We start from the raw sequence: 24,096 nt of genomic DNA, 5'->3' as shown, positions 1-24,096 counted from the left end.
TTCAACATGGCCTTTGGCTGATTAATATTCTACAGCCTTTTAAATGTGCCTATGGGAAGGGAGGTTGATTGTTTTGTTCTTTCCTTTTACTTGTTTTCATGTTTTTATCCTGTATTTTACTCTGTGAACTGCACTGAGATATTATGATAAAGGGTGGTATATAAATCAAATAAATAAAAATAAAATAAAATAAAAATATGATACTATACATTGGAACCCCCTTCCACAATTTCCCCATAATGAATCAGATCCTAAGCGGAAAACACACGAGTCAGAATTCTAAAATGCGAAGTCATCCTCTGTATAAAGGAAAGTTATACAGACCAGTTAAATTATCCCTTCACAATATCTCTCTCCTCCCCACTCCTGTTTCTAAAAACAGGCAAAGATGAAATCATCTTCACATAGGTCTAGTTCAAATGTAATGTGAAAAAACGATGGTTCCATGCATTGATAGGGAATCTGTGCTGTGGCCCTCCCTATATTGTGGGACTCCAACTCCCACCAGCCCCAGCCAACATATTCAATGGTCAGGGCTTGTAGTCCAACAACATTTGGAAGATCATAGGTTCCCCATCCCTGGTTTAATGGGAGTGAGTGGTATGCTGGTACACACGGCTCATCAGATCCCACTTCAGTTCTGCCTTTGCTGCACTGGGACAAAACAAGCCACAGACTGACTTAACATTATGTGGGTTTGTTTCTTTCCACACTTGCCCTCACAACCCAGGATTAAGACTCACCCACAATAAAGTTGGAGCAACCCGTCACAACTTTATTAACAGACCAAAAGGATCTGCGGCAAGGGACTAAACATATGTGGGATAAATTTCGTTCGAGAGAATGGGAATGTCTTGCTTTCAATGTTTGGGCAACACCACCCTGGCTCAAATCCAGACCACATCTTTTGAACAGAGAGAGGCTTTTTAGCTAGCTGCCAAGAAGGTGAGGCGAGGGAGGAGCCTGTTTCCCTACAAAGCCAAGCTCTCAAGCTGGCCAGCAATGCAAGGTGGGTAGACAGAGAACCTTCCCAAAATGTGAATCAGGATGCTTAGCTTAAAGCCAAATTCCTCCCCAGCCCACACAAAATGCTACGTTGTGACAAAGCAGCAGCCAATTAAGCCAAATTAGCCACACATCCCAGATCAGAACAGTACATAGTAAGAGGCGAAATGCACCTCAAGCGGCTACAGCATTCCCAGTCAGTGCCTAATGGCAACTGGTTAATTCTGCACTGTCCAAAGGGTGGGTTGCTAAGTGACCAGCAGCAGAAGGGAAGAGTTCCGTTTATGCAACACACTTGCCCACCTCTCATTGGCCTAAGGTGGCATGATGAGCAGCCTAATTCTCCTCCCATCCAGGGGCAGCCCCATGAGCTGTCTTCTTTCCAGGTGGGGTGGGACAATCTCACTCCCCTCACAATAAGCAGTGGAGGGACCAAACTGCAAGCCAAAGCCAAGACTTGGTCTTAACTTACTGCTTCTGGTTTGTTTGAACGAAACAAACGGTTTGATGCTCATTTGCCTTACCATGGTTAATTTTAATTATGGTTTAATGTTACACATGAACTGGGTCAAGGACTCTATTGACTTTCTAAAGAAGGCATGAAGAAGAAGTTATCCAGTCAAGTGCCCAAATTTACATGGCTGAGGTATCTATTCCACTTGAAAGGACATTTGCAAAACAGCTGCTCATTGCACCCAGAAGCCTCCACCCTCAAAGCTGTGCCCATCACCTACAAAAACATATCTATTTGTGCAAATTATATATAAGCCAATCTTCTCATACAATTGCTCCCACATTGCCCTAGTGAGGAACAACTTACAATAGAACAATATACAGTACCATTTAAATGAAAGAAACAGCAACAGGATTTTACTGTTAATAGAAATATGGCTGCTCTTTAACTTCAGGGAAGGCGGACCATCTCAAAGTACAGGAAAAAGAATTAATAAGCTTTAATATATACTTTAAGTAACACAGGAAATGTTTTCTGCTAAGTTGTTCAGCCTTAATGTAGGACTTTGTAAGCAAAGCAGGCAGGGGTTCTATGTGGTTTATTTTTATCTAAGCTCACTTTGTTAGAAAGAATGTATCCACAGACAAAAACTGCTTTATTCGGTGAAAAGGAAGTGAATAGCAAGAGGTGTTTGCTGCTCTGCATAAATCCATTATCTATAAATATATCCTCAACACTTTATTATGGACTGTGCTAAAGTTGTCAACAAAACTACTGGGAGGAAGCACCCTCAGTAGAACTGGGAGAGCTTATCTACTTGTACATGTAATGCCCAGATTAACTAAAACCAGAAATGTTTCGGTAAAGTTATTTCTCAAGTTCATTTCAGAGCAATTGCTTAATACTCAGGTTTGAAATTCCTAGACTCTTTGGAACCAGGGTTCAAATCCCAGTGAGATCACATCTTCCTTTCAAGATATAAATAGAAATAGTTGCCGTTTCAAAAGTATTTTGGAAGAAACCTTAAAACACAACCAGGCATTAAAATCCACATGCAAAATACCATCAGATTTACTTGAATTTGGAATGGTGGCAACAATGCCTTCAGTTTTATACAGGACACTATTCAAATGCTGCCAGCCACTGGGGTAAAATGATATAGTGAAATAGCAGGAGGATCCAGTTACTTCAATTTAAAGCTATAAGACATGCTTGTTCAGAAAATATATATGCAAGATATTTTCCCCCCTCTCCACTTCCTTCCATAGAGTAATGATACTCCTAGCACATTGGATATGGGCAGAATGTAAAAAGTCCTTGAAATGCCCTTCACCACCCATCCATACAGCCAGATTTCGGTTATTTATAGAAGGAACTCAGTTGTCAGGGCTCTTTCTTTCCCCTTCATCCTGTGAAGCAACGAAACTAACAAGGCTTTCACATTCTCAGACTGCCAACATACCAACATTCAGTTTTACAATACAGTCATGAGTATGTGTAGCAGTAGCCCATTAGGAAAACTGACAGAAAGATAATTGATGCTCTGGCACCAATTGCTAGTTACACAATTAAAAGGAATTTATTCTACTCTTAAGAGAGTGCAGAAGGTGAACATTTCCATTCAAAACAGAGCCTTGATTCAAACATTCAGTGCCTGCCGGGAGACCCCCTCCAGGCCACCATAAAGATAACATCAATGCTCTTATCACACATTCAGTGAATGCACAAGAGGAGGTGGTAGGGAGGTAGAATGGCAACAGCATTCCCGCTCCAAACCTTCACGGGTTCATTTTGAATGTAGGAATCAAAACCCGAAGAATACAAATGCACATAGTTAGGGCTCTCCTGGGATGACTGAAAGCTCTATTTTCAACTCCAACAGCACCACCACCCGGTTTGCCTATCAGATGAAGAGAGTCCTGTGCTTGCACATATAATCTCTTTGCTCATTTATTCAAAATGAATTATCTGTGTATAATATATGCTTAGGACAGGGAGTGCCAGCGCAGTCCCATTTCCACCACCCCTTCCTCCTTAGACCTGCATTCAACAAGACTCCTTTGGGAGCCTCCCGCACATCTGCCTCTCCTGCAGATGTGGAAACTGACTATGGTTTGTCAGGAGCAGCTCAGGATTGAGATGAACTTTGCCAGGGACACATCACGGTTGGCTCTCTGTGCCAGCTAAGCAATTTCAGGAGAGTTTAGAAATGCTCCTTCCACAGTCGCATACGATCACTCTCTCTTTCTACTTCTTCCAGCACAAGTATTTGTATTTCATTCCAATCCATGAGTGAAGTTAGCAAAACAGACAAATGAATGAAAACCCAACAACCACATAAACAGTTGCAAAAAAAAGGAGAGGGGAGACTGTACAAAAGTAACAGTGACTTTATTCTAATAGCAGACTGATGCTAATACAGTAAGATTCCTTCAGAGCTCTCAGTTCTTGAGTAATTTACATTGGAGCACTCCAACCTATTTAACAGGTCCTTAGTGCTGCAGCAATACTGCTCTGAGGCTTTTTTAAAGTTATGCAAACTTAATATGCGATGTCCATAAAACTTTACAAGCTTAAAACTGTTCTCCAGACAGTATATTTATGAGTAATACATCTTTAAATGCCATCTCTCTGTGTCAGTATTATATATCATATAACACATCAGGCACTTCAAATATCTTTTCTTTGGCTTTCCCAGCTATAGCCCAGCCATCTGTGGGTATCAAGGGTCACTGACATCAAAAGAGTAGGAGATAAAAATCAAATAAAACATAATGAAATACTATGGCACCTATTTTTAAAACTCTCTATTCACATGTAATATTTCAAAGCATTATCGTGGGGCTTTGGAAAGCATTGTTAATCGCTAGCGTTCCATGGAACACAAGTGTAAGGCTTTCTCATAGCCGGCTACAGAAAATTGAATATTTAAGCATATTTATTCAGACACCATGCATGTGCAAATGTTGCCAGTTCTACAGGAGACCACTAAAAACCAGTGTGCCTGCCAAGATCTAAGCCATATCATTTATATGCAAACCATGAAATTTCAGCTAGTCACACATTGTCAGGTAAACAGACTCAAACATTTTTGTGATTTGCTTGAGATTTTGCCACGGGACCAATACAATACATAGCGATATAACATTGCAATCCTGTGCATTTCTACTCAGAAATAAGTTTCTTACTCCCAGGTAAAGGGATATAGGATTCCAGCAGAGCTCTTTTATCTGTATAGTTGTTTCAAAGGTTTTCCTTTACAAATTAACATAGTGATTAGAGCATCGGGCTAGGAGCAAGGAGATTAAGGTGCAAATCATCCTTTCAGCCCTGAACATCACAGGGTAAACTTAGGCTGATCGTGACCTCTCAGTCTAATCAAGTAGCAGCCAATGTGGCAGTACAGGGCTGCAGAACCCCCTCCCCACACCAGTGTTGCTACAGGCTATCCCCATCTTCCCTGCCCCAGCCTTGTCCAGGTAAGCCTTTGCCAGGAAGCCACCTTTGTAGCTTGGGGGAGAGATGGAGAACAATGCTTGCCACCCTGAACAACCTGGGAAAGGGAGGGAGAGATTAATACACAACGAATAACAAACTCCCAGCAGCCCTGACCTTTGGCTGTGCCAGCTGGGACCAATGGGCACTGAAGTTCTACAATATCTGTAGGGCTTAGGGCAGTCCTACCATTAGGCAGAGTGAGGCAACTGCCTCAGTTGGCAAATGTTCTGGGACAGCAGCGGCAGCCCCTGGGCATTTGCTCCTGAGCCCTCAGACTTTCCCCCTGTTGCCACATGGCCTCTCGTGTGCCACCTGTTCTGGCCTGCTGCCTCACATCTTGTGGAGGACGTTATCCCATCACTGGGAGACTGAAGCTGGGGAGAGGAGTTTCTCTCTTATCTCCAACTACACTCTGTAGGTAGAGCACACACCCTTATTTTCAAGGAAAGGAAATGAGCGTGCGTGTGCAAAATTGTGGTGTGCATAGTTGCGGTGTGTGCACTGTAGATTCTCCACAATGCAAATCTGCCCACAGGCACCAAAAAAGATTTGCAACCCCTGACCTAATGTCAGGGGACCATCAGGGGTCAGCAAAGAGCCTAGCCAGAAGGTGCAAGGGCTCTGAGATGCTGACAGGTGGAAGCATCGCTCAGAGAGAGTAGCACGGAGCCTGGAGCAAGGGGTCAGAGACGCTGACAGCTCAGAACTTCCCCGGGGAAGGTCCGGAGCGTCAGATCAGAGCGCTGCGGAAGGGGAGGGGTCAGTGGCCAAAGAGCCCAGTCAACAGTTGAGTAGTTCAGGAGGGGAGGGGAGGGGACCACCATCGCCCCTTCCCCCCAGCAACACGGGGGGGGGGGTGCCGGGAGGAGATGAGGAGACTCAGGGCACCAAAGCTACTTTGGTGGAAGAGGTTCCGCCGTCCGGCACTTCCGGATTCTGACTCAGACTGAACAGTCATGGACATTTTCGCTCTGTCTTGTATATAGTTGTAAAATAAAGCCTTGTAGATATTACTCAAGGTAGTCATGTGTGGTGACTTGTGGGAAGCACCCTCAGCACCGTTACACCTAAAGACATACTCTATCAAATGAGAATGGCGCACACGTGTGAAATTAGGCAGCCTATATTTGTTTAAAAACGCAAGAGAGGTTTCTGGGAAAGGATCAGTCAGCCACTGCTGAAGTTATAACTGGTTATTTGGGATATATATATATACAAGCACCCTCCCCAGTTAAGCAATGCAAACGTATTTTGTATTTGAAATGAGAGAACATTTTGTACTCAGGTGTGATAAAACTGAACTGCTAATCAGCCACCAGAGACTACAGTGGGGCACCAGGGAAGAGATGATCTCTTCTACTCTGGTTTGTTGATTAGGACCAATATAGAACTGCATGTATCTCATAGCCATGCCCAACAGATTGAAGGCCATGTGCTTATTGTCACTGCTGAATTTGATCTGGTGCTTTCTTTTAAGTTACAAAACAGAGCCCTGGATTGGGAACTGCACCAATTGTTAAACCACGGAGGAGACAGAAAAATCAGTCAGGAAATTCCCATGCTACATAATCATCACCCGCAGCAGGCTAATTAAATAAAATAGTTCATTACTGCGTTCAATTTTTACTTCAGCAAATCTACAGCCTTATTTTTTAGTATTTTAACAGGAGAGCAGGCAGTCTCTTTGGGACTCTTTAAGAATGTTTAAAATCTTTAATTTCATGAGTTTTACGACTCACCAAATAGCAAGATAATAAAAAGCTTTGTTAGCACCAACTTTCAACAATGCTGCGTCTTGAAGATGCTTTGGCTGCTACACCGGAAAGTCTAGAAACTAAAAGCCTGTCTCAAAATTCTACCCAGTTGTCAAAAACTGAGAGCAGTAGTGGTACGGGGGATAAGATGGAACCACTCTCCAGACAATAATGTCACGGCTGATAACCTGAACTGTGATTGGGGTATGGTGGAGCAACAGTGAGCTTGGGACTGCATGGATATACTAGAAGGGCCAACCAAGCACTCCACTTGGTGTACCTGAACAACCCCAAAGTCACTGCTGGCCCAGCCCAGCCCTTTCCAGGGAAGCAGCAATGACGGCAGTATCAGTAGTGTGGATCCTCAGCTCTGCCCCATGCATGGGCCAGAGTTGAATACGAAGGGGATGTAAAATGGAGCAGCCACTGGAGCTCCAGCTTTAGGGAAGGTTGACTGAGAGAAGAATGGGCTGTGCAAGAGAGTTCCGATCACCATGTGTGATTGATATATGCATCCAAACATAGTGGCGTGGCATGGGTTGTCAGCACCTAGGGTTGGGTGGGTGGGAGGGTTAGGGTACACATGCACATTCAACTGCTTAATGGAGTCCACATCACCCAGGAGATGGCAGCCACAGAGATAAGAAAAGAAGAGTTGTTCCATTGTCTGGAGAGGTAACTTCCTGGTTCACATGGAGAGGGCATTTTCAATGGAGCCCAGCGACGGAAGTGCATAGCTGTATTGAGGCAGCACTGGGTGTTGAAATCTTGTGCCCCTAACCATTTTGCACCCTGGGCAACTTCCCCTGTGGGCGCTCCCCACGTTACTCCGATGTCCAAATGATACACTACTAACTCCCCTAAAATGTTACTTAACTGGAATTAAAAAGTGCAGTGTTTGTTCAAGTGATTAAGGAACAAAGTTGGTAATTGTTTTCATCCAATCTATTGCACACAAAATGTCAAGGAAGAAAAATATGTCATCATTAAAAGGCAGGCAGGCTACCTTCAGAAACTGTAGGGAAACCATAATCATGACATATATTATGAAGCCAATGAGACAAGTAGAATTAGAGCAGATGTCATGCCAGCCATACTAGAATAATTTAAAGAGTTAAAGCAGTGAGTGCAGCTGTCACCCCCAGCACCCACTCAGAAACACTCCTGGTGCCACACTTAGGGCAAAATGAAGCATACTAGACCTTCTTTAACCTTCATGTGGCACATGAAGTTGGAATGCAACCTTTCCTTTGACCACGGGCGAGATCTATAAAACCGAGTTATTGGGTTTTTGATAGACATCTCTGTGCTTGGCAAGTCACAAGTTGTTCATCTTAAGTTTCACAGACAATTCAGTTCCATCCCACTGCAGCAGAAGTTCTTAGATTTCTAAAACAGTTTTGGCATGTGGAGGGAGTTTCTGAGCATTTGCAGAACAAGTGTATTTAAAAAAGGAGAAACTGAAGTACAACACTGTGGCAGATGAAATTAGAAGAGACTGTTCAGCGCAGAGCTGTCAGCACAAATATCTGAAGTCGGAAAAATAGGGAGAGAACACTGAAGGTGGCACATTTAGGATAAGCAAGAGGACCAAGCTCCAACTGAGAGCAGAAACTGGGCACAGCTTTCTTATATGCCCAAGGAGTGGACCAGAGAAGAGAGGCAGGGAAGCAAACAAGAAAGCTACAAAGCTTCTGTGCACCTCTTACACAACATTGATGTCTGCTGTCCCCATAGACGTGCCAGCACATAGAAATTATATTTTGAAAGGCATAAATAGAAGAGCATATAATTGCCACAGTTCTTCAGACCATAGTAACAGTGGCCGGTGAGGCAGCATGGGTAGGGCACCATTGTTTTCCCAGCTTCCCAAAACAACAGGTTATGCTGGCGCTTACCAAGAGGGAAATGGGCAAGGGTGAGATACAGGAAGATTGGCCCAATGGAACACATGCCAGTGAAGCCCATCTGATGCTCCTGCCACCATGCACTGTATCAGACCAAGCTCTCTTTTGCTCACCCATCCACTCTCAATAAGTGCCAGTGACCCACTGTGTTGCAAAGCAACGGTATCTTATCCATACTGCCTAATGTCTATCAGCTCCATCTGGTACGCAGGCTGAGACCCTACCTGCCTGCAGACTGTCTAGCCAGAGTGGTGCATGCTCTAGTTATCTCCCGCTTGGACTACTGCAATGTGCTCTACGTGGGGCTACCTTTGAAGGTGACTCGGAAACTACAACTAATAATCCAGAATGCGGCAGCTAGACTGTTGACTGGGAGCAGCCGCCAAGACCACATAATACCAGTCTTGAAAGATCTACATTGGCTCCCAGTACGTTTCCGAGCACAATTCAAAGTGTTGGTGCTGACCTTTAAAACCCTAAATGGCCTCGGTCCAGTATACCTGAAGGAGCGTCTCCACCTCCATCATTCTGCCCGGACACTGAGGTCTAGCACCGAGGGCCTTCTGGTGGTTCCCTCGTAGCGAGAAGCCAAGTTGCAGGGAACTAGGCAGAGGGCCTTCTCGGTGGTGGTGCCTGCCCTGTGGAACGCCCTCCCAACAGATGTGAAAGAGGAAAACAACTACCAGACTTTTAGAAGACATCTGAAGGCAGCCCTGTTCAGGGAGGCTTTTAATGTTGAATAGATTATTGTGTTTTATTTTTCTGTTGGAAGCCGCCCAGAGTGGCTGGGGAAGCCCGGCCAGATGGGCGGGGTATAAATAATAATAAATTATTATTATTATTATTATTATTATTATTATTATTATTATTGGGTCACTACTGGACCATAGAGTTGTAATCCAACAACCTCTGGAGGGTCAGAAGTACCCCATCCCCACTATACAGAAAAGGAGCAGCAAGCTCAGCATGCTTAGGATACTCCCTGGGCAAGATGCTTGGTTCCTTCTGCAGACCCAAATATACAACCTCATGCCCATGACACTGGTACTGTATTCTTTTCCTCCCTATGAGAAAGTGGAGGAGTTTAGAGCACATGGAAGAGAAAGGAAAACTAAACATCTGTGATACTGAGAATTCACTGAGAATTCACAGAAACAAAGCTATAGGCAATTGTCACAGTGGCCGGAGTGGGCTACTTCAGAGTAACGACGCTACGCAGCTCTGCATTTTATTCTTTTATTGGTGCTGCGTATTTACAGTGCTGAAGTCATTGCTATTTACACGGAGTGATGTGGTCAGTCGGTTTCAGAACCTCCGAATGGCTTTTGGCGCGTCTTTCTCCAACACAAAAGCTTTGGCAGACCCATCCTCTTTCCCCTCCTCTTTCTGCGTAATTCCGGAGTTGGGGGATGGGTCTCCCCCCCTTATTCGCCCCTTCCTGTCCCACCTGGGACCCTGGCTCCTCTACCTTGCCTGAGCCTCGGACACGACTTCCTGCTTCCCCACTGGAATCGGAACTCTCTCTGCTTTCCCCTGTGCTCGGGGATTGGCTTGAACTCAGGAGGGGAGGGACTTCGCGATATCCCCTGTCCCTCACATCCACCCCCCTCCCAAGCTCTCCTTCACCCCTCCCCAGGTCCCCCCCAGGTGTCGGTGACGACTGGAAGCCTAAGAACTCAGTGCTTTCCGAGCCCGTTGGTGTGAACACCTCCCCCCAGTCCTGCGAGCGCCCCCCTTCCGCCTGGGAGGACGGGAATCCCAAAAAGTCCGTGGCGTCAGAGCTGGTGGGGGTAAAAATGTTCTGCCAATCTGCTCCTTCCTCTGACTGGGTGGATCTCGGTGACACCCATACCTCATCCTCTGGTTCCTCAAACTCCGCTTCCCAGCGCCATGGTGAACTGCTCTCCCGTGCTTCCTCCCCCTCCCCCTCCCTTTCCATGTGCCAGGGCTTGGGTCTATGGGGAAAGAGGGCGTGAAATTCTTCTACCAGGAATTCCTCCTGTATCTGAGTGGCTGGGACCCATTCATTCTGGGACGGTGGAGCATCCTCCCATGCCATGAGGTACTCCAGTCCCCCACCCCCCTCCTTGAATCCAGGATGGCCGTGGCCTCATTGAGTTGCTCCCTGCCTTCCCTCTCCCCCCCTCCCTCAGGGGTTTGTTCGCTGCCTCGGAGCCTGCTGCTTTCCCTGTACGGCGACAGCAGCGATCTATGAAACACTGGGTGCACCCTCATGTCCTCTGGCAGTGCCAGCCTGTATGCCACCGGGTTGACCTGTTGCGTGACCGTGAAGGGGCCCAACCTTCTGGGCGCCAGCTTTTTGCACCTCCCTCTGGTGGGAAGGCCCTCCGAGGACAACCAAACCTTGTCCCCCACCCTAATGACCTCCCCCGGTCGCCTGTGGCGATCTGCCCCCTTCTTGTACGCTTCCTTGGCTCTCTCCAAGTGTTCTCTGAGCTGCTGGTGCACCGTCTCCAGTTCCTCTGCCCAATCCTCAGCCTGTGGGCCCTCCTCCTCCTCCTCCCCCTCCCTCTCTGGGAAAGATCTGAGGTCGCGCCCGTAATTGGCCTTAAAGGGCGACACCCCTGTGGAGACGTGCACCGCATTGTTGTAGGCAAATTCTGCCAGTGGCAGGCGATCCACCCAGTCCGTTTGCCGCTGGCTGACGTAGCATCTCAGGTACTGCTGCAGAATGGCGTTGACCCTCTCCGCCTGTCCATTGGTCTGCGGGTGTCTAGCCGTCGACAAGCTGACCTCCACCTGCAGGAGGTTCATGAGCCGCCGCCAGAACCTGGAAACAAATTGGCGGCCACGATCCGAAATAACCCTTAAAGGTAATCCATGCAGTCTGAATACGTGATCCACAAACAGTTTGGCTGTCTCTTCTGCAGAGACCGCCCTGGCACACGGTATAAAGTGGCACATTTTGGACATGAGGTCCACCACCACCAACACTGCGGTCTTGCCCCTGGAAGAAGGCAGATCTGTGATGAAGTCCATGGACACCACTTCCCACGGCCTGTGTGGCGTGGCTAAGGGCTCCAGCAATCCCGGTGGCGCTGCTCTGACCACCTTTGCCCGCTGGCAGGTGTCACAGCCCCGTACATAGTCTCGAACATCTTCCCTCACCCCTGGCCACCAGAAGTGTCTCATGACTAGGTGAGTGGTTTTGTCCCTCCCAAAATGACCCGCCGTTGGGTTGTCGTGCATCTGCTTGAGGACCGTACGTCGAAGCTGGGTGGTGGGCAGGTACAGTGCACCCTTGTAGAAAAGCAGCCCCCTGCGTTCTGCAAAGTCTTTTGCCTGCTCCCCCCCCCTCTCAGTTCTCTGAAGATGCGGTTGGCAAATTCATCCGCTGCCGTCAGTGCTGTGAGTTCTGCCTCGCTCACCACTGCTGCTCCGCAGGACCATGCTGACGGGGGGGAAATGTGCCTGGGTGCCGGTGGCGCCTCCTCCTCCATGTACTCTGGCTTGCGGGAGAGGGCATCCGCCCTGACATTCTGCTCTCCCGGGATGTAGTGTATGGAGAAGTTGAAGTTCGAGAAGAACTCTGCCCACCGTATCTGCCGCTGGTTGAGCACCCTGGCAGTTCTCCAGAACTCCAGGTTCTTGTGGTCTGTGCACACCTGGATGGGGTGCTTGGCGCCCACCAGGAAGTGTCTCCAGTGCTGGAACGCAGCGTGGATCGCAAGAAGTTCCCGATCAAACACCGTGTAGTTTCGCTCTGGCTGGGTCAACTTCCTGGAGAAGAAGGCACAGGGTCTCCACTCTCTGTTGGCGTCCAGTTGTAACAAAATGGCGCCCACAGCTTTATCAGAAGCATCTGTCTCCACGCGTAGGGGCGCGTCCTGAACCACGTGGAACAGGTTCTGGTCTGAGGCGAACACCCTCTTGAGGCTTTCAAACGCTGCTTGCGCCTCTGGTGTCCACCTGAACTTCTGCTTGCCTCTCAGGCAGTCAGTGATGGGAGCCGTAACGCGAGAGAAGTTCTTGATGAACTTCCTGTAGAAGTTGGCGAAGCCTAGTAGGCGTTGGGCATCTTTGCGCGTCCTGGGGCTGTGCCAGTCCAGGATGGCCTGCACCTTGTCCTTGTCCATCGCCAGCCCCTTGTCTGACAGCTTGTAGCCCAGGAAGTCCACCTCCTTGGTGTGAAACTTGCACTTCTCCAGCTTCACATACAGGTGGTTCTCCTTCAGGCACTGCAACACCTCCCTGACATCTTTCACATGCTGCACTGGGTCATCGGAATAGATAAGGATGTCATCCAGGAAGACCAAGCATTTCCTGAAGAGGAGGGACCCCAGGACGTGGTGCATGAAGGCCTGGAAGCATGCTAAGCCCCCTTGCAACCCGAAGGGCATCACCAGATATTCAAAAGAGCCCAGAGGCGTGAACATCGTGGTTTTCCATTCATCGCCTTCCCGGATCCTGATCAAGTTGTACGCCCCCCTCAGGTCTAGCTTGGTGAAAATCTTGCCCCTGCGTGCCGCTGTCAGGAGATCATCCACTCTGGGCATGGGGAAAGCCACTGGCTCTGTCACTGAATTCAGCCGTCTAAAATCCACCACAAGACGGCGCTGTTGCGTGTCTTTCTTGTCCACCCAGAAGACCGGGCTGCCCCCTGCTGCCTTGCTTTCTCTGATGAACCCCCGCTTGAGGTTCTTGTCGATGAAAGCGCGCAGATCCTCCAGTTCCTGGTCTGACATGGCGTACAGCTTGGCTGGGGGTATAGTTGCCCCCGGCACCAGGTTGATCTGGCAGTCAAAAGGCCTGTGTGGGGGTAGGTGGTCGGACTCCGCTTCGCTGAAGACCTCCTGCAAGTCCCAGTACGGCTTGGGTATCGCCTCACCCCCTTTGACGTGCATGGTGGCCACCGTGGCAATCGGAGGCCCCTCCCCTGGTTGGTGCTGCATGCAATGTTCCAGGCAAAAGTCCGATCCAAAAGTGATGCATCTCTGGTGCCAACTGATGGAGGGGTCGTGGCGCGCCAGCCAGCTCATGCCCAAGACGATGGGGGGGTCTGAGATGGTGGTGACGTTGAATGCCAGTGTCTCTGAGTGCCTTCCCACCGTCATTCTCATGGGGGGGGGTTGATGAGTGATGGCCCCTCCCAGCAGCTCTCTGCCGTCAATGGTTGCCACGTGCAGAGGAAAATCCAGCTGCAGAAGCTGGATCTGGTGCTCTTCTGCAAAGTTTCTCGAGAAGAAGTTCGCTGACGCCCCACTGTCAATTAGGGCGAGGACCGTCAGGGGATAGCCATTTGGGAGCGTGAGCGTCACTTCTAGAACCACTCCTGCTCTGGGAGGGGTGGGCTGGCTCTGCTCCTCTCTGTGCGGGTGGGTGGGCTGGGGCTGTTGTCTGCTGACTGTGCCTGGCTGCTGCCCCTTGTCTCCTGCAGCCAGGCTTTCCCGTTTCCCTGCTGTGGTGCTGCGTCAGTGGGGGAGGGCACAACCGTTCCCGCCTTTCCTTGCCACTCCCTGCGATGTGGGCAGTCTCTGACGAGATGCTGGGGGGAGTTGCAGAGAAAGCAATTCCCACCCCTTCCCTCCTTGCGTCTTGGCGCCGCTGGGGTTTGAAAAGCCCCCGCGCGCGCGCTATCAATCTGCATGGGTTCCTGGTCCTGACTGGCCCCAGGCGTGGCTTGAAAGGGTTGTTGGGGGAGTGGCTTCTCCTGCGACCGTGGGAACCAAGCCCGCTTTGCGCGCGTTGCTTGCTTGTCGCTCCACCGGGATTCCTGTCTCACCCCCACCGCCAGAGCCGCTTTGCTCAGCTGATCCATATTACTGGGCTTTGGACCTCTCGAGAGCTCATCCTTCACCTCCTCATGCAACCCCAAGTAGAACGCCGCTTGCATTGGGGGTGACTCTAGTTCCCACCCCAATCTGTGCACCAGCATGGTGAATTTCGCCCAATACGCGCGAACTGTCATATTTCCTTGGCGTAAATTATGAAGTTCCTCCTTAGTCTGGTCCATATGACTATCGGACGAATACATCGTTTTCAAACCTTCTAGAAATAGTTTGACATTCTTCATGCAAGGATTCTTTGTTGCGATTAACGGTCTTAGCCACTCCCTGGCTGCCCCGGTAAGGTGCTCCACAATAAACGCTACCCTGTGCTCATCATCAGGGAACTCATCGTGGTGCAGCTCAAGAGCATACACAATCTCAGTCTCAAAGCCCTGATATTCCCTCGGGTCTCCATTGAACTTGCTTACTAGGGTCCCGGCTCTCCTTCCTGGCAGCACTTGGACTTGGGGTGCCCCTCCCGCCTTGTTTTTCTCTGCATCCAGCTTGTTTTGGAGGTCTACCGCCACCGCCCTTAATTCCTGCTCTCTTTCCTGTAGCGCTCTCACCTGTTCCGCAAGTTGTAGCCGGTCGTCCTGGACCTTCTTAGTCTCTTCTTTAGCTGCCTTCAATTCCCCCTGCGCCTGCAGCGACAGCTGCTGCAGTTCTTGCTGGGCTTGCTCCGCGATCTGCCGCCATCTCTCCGCCTCTGACACGCTCATCCCGGCAACTCCAAAGTAGCCCAAAAAAGGATTCGGAGGTTGCTGTCACAGCGGCCGGAGTGGGCTACTTCAGAGTAACGACGCTACGCAGCTCTGCATTTTATTCTTTTATTGGTGCTGCGTATTTACAGTGCTGAAGTCATTGCTATTTACACGGAGTGATGTGGTCAGTCGGTTTCAGAACCTCCGAATGGCTTTTGGCGCGTCTTTCTCCAACACAAAAGCTTTGGCAGACCCATCCTCTTTCCCCTCCTCTTTCTGCGTAATTCCGGAGTTGGGGGGATGGGTCTCCCCCCCTTATTCGCCCCTTCCTGTCCCACCTGGGACCCTGGCTCCTCTACCTTGCCTGAGCCTCGGACACGACTTCCTGCTTCCCCACTGGAATCGGAACTCTCTCTGCTTTCCCCTGTGCTCGGGGATTGGCTTGAACTCAGGAGGGGAGGGACTTCGCGATATCCCCTGTCCCTCACAGCAATAGACTTTGAAAAGCCATGGTAAACATGCAGTACTTTTGCCTGATCCTCCCTATATCAATATTTTCTACTAACTAATTTATGTTGTTGTTGTTGTTTAGTTGTTTAGTCGTGTCCGACTCTTCGTGACCCCATGGACCAGAGCACGCCATCCTGTCTTGCACTGCCTCCCACAGTTTGGTCAAACTCATGTTCGTAGCTTCGAGAACACTGTCCAACCATCTCGTCCTCTGTCGTCCCCTTCTCCTAGTGCCCTCAATCTTTCCCAACATCAAGGTCTTTTCCAAGGATTCTTCTCTTCTCATGAGGTGGCCAAAGTATTGGAGTCTCAGCTTCACAATCTGTCCTTCCAGGGAGCACTCAGGGCTAATTTCCTTAAGAATGGATAGGTTTGATCTTCTAGCAATCCATGGGACTCTCAAGAGTCTTCTCCAGCACCATAATTCATCATTGGCAAAAAAAACCCAACAATTTTGTTCTTGCCTTAGCTGTCCCCCATTTGCTAAAATGTGGTTTATGCTCAGGGCGGGATATTTTTCACTCTCATATGCAGATGCCCATTTGACTCCAAAACGATGCACACCTGCCACTGTGAGATTTCGTATCATTCAAGCAACTCTGATAAAATGTTGCGGGGTTGTATCCAATGCTAGTAATGTGCAGAGTAGACCCATTTAAATTAATGGGTTCATAGACTCTTAGGTCCAATAGTCAAATATGGCCCTTTATGTCCGAGCTAGGGTTAGAGCAAATATTTTACCCATTTCAATTATCAAGCTGGAAATAAGTAAAAGTATCTCCTGCAAATTTTAGGATATTCAGTTATGGATAAAGAACTCATTAGTTTTGAACATATTCGATTTCGCCCCTCAATCCCATCCACTTCCATTGTTTTTGCTAACTGCTTCTGCTTCAACAGCTTTTCTTCTTGTTGCTGATTCATTCTTGCATTAGTCAAGTAAAGTATGTGACCTGAGCTAAGAAGGGACTATTTAGCAAAGATCACCACCTAAGAATTGTAACTGGGACATGATGATGTCAGCGAGGATAAACAAAGCCAGAAATCAGCATAAGAGGACAGTTTTTGACACTGCAGAAAACATTCCAAAAACTTACTGAGTCTTTTCCAAGGCTGACCTGAATACCACTCATTCTATTTTGCTGCCCCACTCACAGGCAACAAAATGGGGGTGGGGGTGGGGGAGAAAATGGTTGGCTGCCATTTACCCCATAATTCCAGTAGGAATTATGCCCCCAAATATTTTTTTAAAGCAGTAAACTGGGGACTAGATTAGTTCTAGCATGAACCAATATAGCAAATGATACTTTTTGTCTCATTGAGCTCTCTATGCAATGAGAGGCAGTGTGGTGTAGTGGTTAAGAGCGGTACTGTAGTCTCATAATCTGGTGAACTGGGTTTGCTATCCCTGCTCCTCCACATGCAGCTGCTGGGTGACCTTGGGCTAGTCACACTTCTTTGAAGTCTCTCAGCCCCACTCACCTTACAGAGTGTTTGTTGTGGGGGAGGAAGGGAAAGGAGATTGTTAGCCACTTTGAGACTCCTTTGGGTAGTGATAAAGCAGGATATCAAATCCAAACTCCTCCTCCTCCTCCTCCTCCTCCTCTTCTTCTTCTAATACCTAGAGAGTAATTTGGCTCAGACTTTTTCTCAAACTGGCACCTAGCAAGTAGTAGACTAACAAATGCTCACCTAACAAGAAGGACAGACATTGTATCAGAGCTTATTTCTTCTTTTTCCAGTAGTCCATTGCAATTTTGACAAAGACTGCTGATTCCCATTATTCATTTCTCAGTTTTTACTATCCCATGTTACAAACCTCACCCGAGCTTTCCATGTTGTGTAGAAATAATTCACATCAGAAACAGAAAAAGGAACAATCGCATCAACAAAGCTGCCATAGAGCATTAGTTTCAAGAGCACGTAAGTAAACATCTGAAAAGACAACCAGAGAAGCTGGGGCACTTACATAGAAGCAAATGTGTTCTAGAACAGATGGTGGCTACACTTGACTGCTCCAAGAAGACCTGACATTTTCCCCTATGGCTGCTGGTGTGTGGCTTAGGAAAATGCCCACAAAACTAATATTTTACAGTTGCTCCTTCATAAAACAGCTAAATCATGGCTATTCGAAATGATAAGACAATAATCACATCCAGTTTACAGATTTTTAAAATCCAATTAACTAATTTACAAACATCTTCAGGTTAGTACTACAAAGGTGGGTAGTGATTAAGCACCAGTTGTTTCAAAATTATGCAATGAAAGATCAGTTCTGTCGGGATAAGGCATAACACAAGGAGAGTACTACTTGCAAAGGGCCTCAAACTTTGATTTTGTGGGTAGCGAAAAAGTAAACAACCCATGTCAGGATTTCAAGCCCATGATTATGGACTGCTGAATGGATGAAGACGTGCCAAACTGAGCTCCTCACAAGATATTAAAATCATTCAGTAGTAGGCTGAATATTCACAATGGGTTATTTTTAGTACCAAGGTTATTGATCTAGGTAGGGGGAAAGGGTTCACCCACATGAAAACCAACTATTTATTTTTTATTTATTTTCCATGCCAGCTTTCACCCACTCTTCTGCTATCGTTCTGCTGCTTCAGAACCACTTTTTAACTTGGAATAACTTCTTCAACATATTTTACCATGGGCCATGTGGTTATGACTTCACTCTGCACATAGCCAATCAGTTTGGCTATCTGACAACTTCCCTGAGGACAAACAAATCTCTTACCATCTGTGCATTATCTCACTCACCAGAGCAACCTTTCCTGAGATAATTTCACTGACTGTCAATTTCCAGGAACAGAATTTTGTCTATATGCACCAACAGTGACTTACAACACAGGGCTAATTGCTGCAGAATGTACACCTGAATGCACATCCTATTGATTGCATTATTGTATTGTATTAAAATCTGTATGTGAATGTGTCCCTATCCATGTTTAGCAGCAACTAAAAATGTGTGACTGGATTGCAATCAGTTACAGGCAGGTAGCCGTGTTGGTCTGACGTAGTCAAAACAAAATTTTAAAAATCCTCCCAGTAGCACCTTAGTGACCAACTAAGTTTGTCATAGGTATGAGCTTTCGTGTGCATACCTATGACAAACTTAGTTGGTCTCTAAGGTGCTACTGGAAGGATTTTTTTAAATTTTGTTTTGGATTGCAATCAGTGAGCTGTTGCCTTGATAACAGAATGCAATCTCTTGCAAATACTTTCACATACCTTTACCCCTTGCACATTTTGTCAGGGAAGGAAGTTTATGAGATATGTATGCCACAAGACAGAAAACTTTTACACTAGCTGAAGCTTTAAGACACTCTTCAAGGAAAGCTCCACAGAGAAAGCACTGTAGTAGCCTAGCCTGTAGATTTCACAAGCTTGAATAATGGTTGCCAAATATTATTCAAACAAGCTCATTGCTTACAGATCAGGCATAGCAGATATGTCATCAAAGCCACACTAACGAATATTTAATAATAATTTGAACCATAGCTTCTACTCTTAAATCCAAATCTTAATATTTCTGAAATTTTTAAAATCTAATATTTTACTTTGCACTACTCTTCTAAATTGTAGAAGACATCAATAATGGCTTAGCCATACTTAAAAGTGGGACCACCCACTGCCCACTTTTTTAAAAGGACTCAAGCGCCATTTCAAGAGCATACCTGATGCACCTTCACATGTGAATCTCATCGACAAGACAGAATATAGCAAATAACTTACCATGATCAGTTTTCGGATTCCCGTTGCTGAGCTGCTTTAATCTTTTCTGATGTGATTTCCCATTGTAGTGGATCTGTGCCTGAGCAGCAGAGTTCAGCTGGATGTTGCACACATTGCACAAAGTAAAACTGCTGTGTTTCTTCTCTCTTTCTTTCTTTTCCTCACTGTCATCAGGTGTCAGGTCTGCCTCGCCTTCTCTTTCGTGAAAACAAGTGAAATTCGCAGTATAAGGTACACTGTCTTGAGATGGATTAGGACTCCAGGGTTTCTTCATAGTTTCTAAGATAAACAAAAGAGATAACTATGAGTGATGTGCATACCGTCACATCGAGCACTTTTGCCCTGTGGAAATTTGGTGATCTGCGCTTAGTGTCAATGGAGCAAGGCTGTGTTTCTCACATGGTATCAGCAATGGCTGGTTGGCTGGTTAGTGTGGCTCGCTGGCCCTAATGTCAGAAAACTCCACTGATTGGCCCCCCTATGGCATGTTAAGTCCCTTCTACACATATAAAGACACAATTTCAGATCTGGTGGGGAATCATATTTTTGACTGCTTCCATTTTCCCTTGATGGCTTAGTATTCTCTTTACAGTGAGTTTATTTAAAATAGAAGATCATTAGAAATTGAACCCATTGCTTGTAGTTTGAAAAGACAGTCAGTTCTGTCACTCCCACTAATTCTAGTGTTTGGAAAGACTCAACCACAGCTATCACAGGAAAAAACAAACAAACACTATGTGGAACAGCTTAAAGGTCTTCATCCAAATCACAAATAGAGAAATCTGATTTCTAATAATGAATTCAAAAATTACAGACATTGAAGGCTATTAATCTAACTCACATTTGAAGATAGTCTAATTAATTGCTTCTTTGAACTACTCACAGTGTGATCCTATACATGTCTACTCATAAATAAACACCATCAAGTTCAATGAGACTTACTTCAGGTTTAAGGATTGCAGCCCAAGACTCTGCTTTATTCAAGAAATCTAATATATTTTTAAGGCTCCCAAACCTCCTCTTTACACATGCATAGCACAGAATAGATGGCATTTTAAACACTTCACACAGTAGTGCACTAAACTTTACAATTCTAACACAGTAGATCTTGTGATATTTGGAGTTTCCCCCCCAACGCTGTCACTCGGTAATCATAAATTTCATTAGCTGCAGGGAAATGCTTCAAAATATTAAGTGATTACATCTTAAAGGCTCAGAATCCAACAGGGAAATTTAAAATGTACTAATCCCTAGTAATAATTAGCAGATCTTTATGAAATATGGCCAGACTCCTGAAAGCATAGGCTTGTGCTCCCATACTGAAGACAATGTGATTTGTGCACATTTTCAGGATAAAGGCCCAAGAAATGAAAGTGTTAGAGTTTAGTAACTGGTAAGTTAAGCTGCAGCCAAGAAAGACAGACTCCAGCTGCAGCTCTGCTGGAAAATTGCTGTACAATTTGGACAAGTTACAATATTTCACATCAGTGTAACCAGAGTTACATACTGTGTAAAATGGAGCTATTATCCCTTTTCGGACACATAAAACACTGTGAGAAGTACAGATGGAGCTTGTGTTATTACCGAGAATTACTGGAACAGATAGAATTTTCAAACACCATTTTTGATGTGCTTCCTTGTGGGAAAGGAAAAGGAAGTAAACATTGGAAAAGACAAATATGACAGAGCTTTTTCTGAGCCATTGCTTAAACATACAAGAGGCACTTACTTCAGACAAAACAATGATGGACACCGAAATTAAGTCAGCCAACTTACCATAACTGGTAAAAACCACAAATTATAGTTGTGTTTATGAAAACATGTATCATTAGTGTCCAGGATTTCAGATATTTTGGAACAGAGATCATTGGCCAGCTAAAAGCAAAATGTTAAGGAATAAAATGGTCTACCCCTTAAACCAGATATTCTAAAGCTCTTTAACTGCAAGCTTATGTCTCTACTTTCTTCTTTGTCAATCACTCATAGCCGAGTAAGATTGTCTTCCATCAATATAGTCTTAACAGTGTGTCTGTAAGTGACTGTGGAAGCCAATTCTAGATCCACACATCCTTCCACAGTGGGGACATAGGTTCCTGGGTGGGGGTTGATCTAGGTGAGGATTTGCCAAATGTGCCTTCCTCTTAGCTCGTTTCTGCCTTTTGTCCTGAGTTCGTGCTTCTTCAAATCCATTATGCCTTTGGTAGAGGTTATTCTCCAACTAGAGCACTCACAGGCCACTGTTTCCCAGTTGCTAGTATTTATACTACTAGATTTGCCTTGATATGCACATTTACCTAGAAGTAAGTCCCACTGAATTCAAAGGGATTTACTGATTCAACATAACACAATCATGTTGTATCTCTGAGATCAGTCATGAATTTTTTGGATGATGTCAGAAAAAAACTTTCCATCTGCAAAATGGGGGAAATGCTATTGCTTAGTTGTATGCTTTGTGTCCCCATTTAAGTTCCCAGCATCTACAGAGTGGCTTGGGGAAAGCTCCTATCTGAAATCGTGGAGAGCTGCTTCCAGTCAGTGTAGACCAGGGGTAGTCAACCTTTTTATACCTAACGCCCACTGATGCATCTTTCTTGATGGTAAAATTTCCTTACTGCCCACCAGCGCTCAATGGAAGGAGGATTCAGCTTGTGCCCTAGAACCCTCTGCTGCCCACCTAGAATCCTGAAACGCCCACTAGTGGGTGGTAGGGACCAGTTTGACAACCCCTGGTGTAGACAATACTGACTAGATAGACAAATGGCCTGACTCACTATAAGGTAATTTTCTATGTCTCTATATTACTAAAAAAAGGTAGCTGTAAAAATTATTGAAAAGTTAAATTAAATTTTAAAAAGACCTCCCAATTTTAAACTTTTTTTTATTGAGCTTTCAACTTTTTATTATTTGGACTTCTTGTGTCCTACCAGGCCCAATTTAAGGTGCTGACTTCAGTTTGCAATGTTCTATACAGCTTGGGGACCAATTATCAGAAGGTTGATTTTCTCTGTTACCAAACAACTGATGCTTTAAGTGGAGGAAGAGGTCCTGCTCATAGTTCCAGCTGCAGTCCATGGCACATGAGCATTTCTGCTGTGGTACCCCTGATGTGGCATTCCCTCCACATTAAATGCCTTTAGGTGTCAGTTCATGACACATTTGCTTCTTCAGGCATATGTAAATGTTTGATATAATACCTAAATTGTTACTGGCTCCTTCTGACTTATTTTATTTTTTAAAACACACACACACACACACACATCTATATGGTTGGTTTTAAGACGTCGTATTCATGTGTATATTTTTTTAATGAATCGTTGTGTAGCACCCTGAAGACCTTTGGGTTGAAGGGCAGAATGCAAAATTATTTATTATTATTATTTATAACATGCCAGTGTGCATGTTGCCATCTGGAGCTCAATGATCAATTTACAAAGTTCCTGATCACAAGGAGTTTATAATCTAAAACTGACCGTGGAGAAACTACGAGGTAGGTAGAGATCAGAAAGTCAAGAATGCCTGGATAAAAATCCTAAAGGAATGAAGGCATATAAAGAACTTCTCAGACTGTTTCTTTTTCCTGATCATGCTAGTGCTGAAAGAGCAAATATTCCCTGAGGAAGGCAGCAAGGATTCTATATCTACTATCTCTGGAAGATGGAAGAAAAGAGCTATTGTCTGTCAAAAAGAATATTTATTTATTTATTTATTTAAAGGTTAAACCACATCTGCACTAGAGTTTCCGAGGAAGAGGTATCGACTGTGAACAAATTCTGAGAACTATAGTTCTGAGAGGGGAATGGGGTCCTCCTAATAACTATCAGCATCCTTAACAAACCACAGTTCCCAAAATTATTTGGGGGAAACCAAGACTGTTCAAAGTTCATAGTGCTTCAGATGTATAGTTCAGATGGGGCCCCAAGACTTACTATTTGGAGGAGGACAAGCATAAATCTTAAATGCAAATAATGAAATAACATCAGCATGCCTGTTTCTGTTTTTCAACATCCATGCATCTTCTGCATTGAAAGCATTCCCCACTAGAGAGCAGTATGAATTTAAAATTACAAATACTTTGTACTGTATATATAAAGGATAATAACAATGTTTTTCTATATGGATTTACAACCGCACAAATATTTTCTAATCTTTTTAGTCATGTAAAACCTAATATACAGGATAAATTATGCACATTTTGTGGTTAACATGAGCCAAATAGAAAATGTGCATAAATACTGATGACTGTGCATTCACATGAAGGAGTGGAGAATGTACACAAATAGGCAGCATTAACATTTTGTACATACTTCCGCCAAAATACAGAGTTTCCACCTGAAAACTCCATATTGATCAGATAATATACAAATTCTTGACATAAATTCACATTTTACCAGCAACATTTGAGTCCATGCATACTGACTGTTTGCGTTGCTAATTTGTGAAAATTCATGTAAATGTATGCGACTGCAGGTCCAGATTTTGACTGTTAAAGGTTCAGGGATCAGTAAAAACAAAAGGAAAAGGAAAAAGCTTTATGGGATAAGGGGATAAGCAGAGTGTTTGGTGGAGTAGTAAGGTAGAATAATGGATGAAGTAGATGGTAGAGTAACTCTTGGAGTAACTCTTGAATTCACAGCTCCTGTACAGATTCCTTTATCAACATTAGGATGTGCAGAAAATATTCAGGTGACAATTGGCATGGACATAAAGTGATGGGTAAAACTTCATTTTCTTAATACC

The 24,096-nt window shown here is 45.5% G+C and overlaps 1 protein-coding gene across 11 annotated transcripts in view; it reads right to left on the bottom strand.

Annotated features, from left to right (window-relative positions):
- The window catches only part of ZNF385D (zinc finger protein 385D), a 410,518-nt gene that overhangs the window by 317,497 nt on the left and 68,925 nt on the right, over window positions 1-24,096 (bottom strand). For all 11 annotated transcript variants that reach the window (XM_088653767.1, XM_088653769.1, XM_088653775.1 and 8 more), the window contains one exon: window positions 19,360-19,638. In XM_088653767.1, coding sequence (XP_088509893.1) covers window positions 19,360-19,638 — 279 coding nt within the window. The remainder of the gene's footprint in view (window positions 1-19,359; window positions 19,639-24,096) is intronic.

Source organism: Zootoca vivipara, chromosome 11, assembly GCF_965207765.1.
Source record: "Zootoca vivipara chromosome 11, rZooViv2.hap1.1, whole genome shotgun sequence".
In the NCBI taxonomy this organism is placed as follows: domain Eukaryota; kingdom Metazoa; phylum Chordata; class Lepidosauria; order Squamata; family Lacertidae; genus Zootoca; species Zootoca vivipara.
The sequence above is the reverse complement of the archived record's forward strand: the minus strand, read 5'-3'. Positions and strand labels throughout refer to the sequence as shown.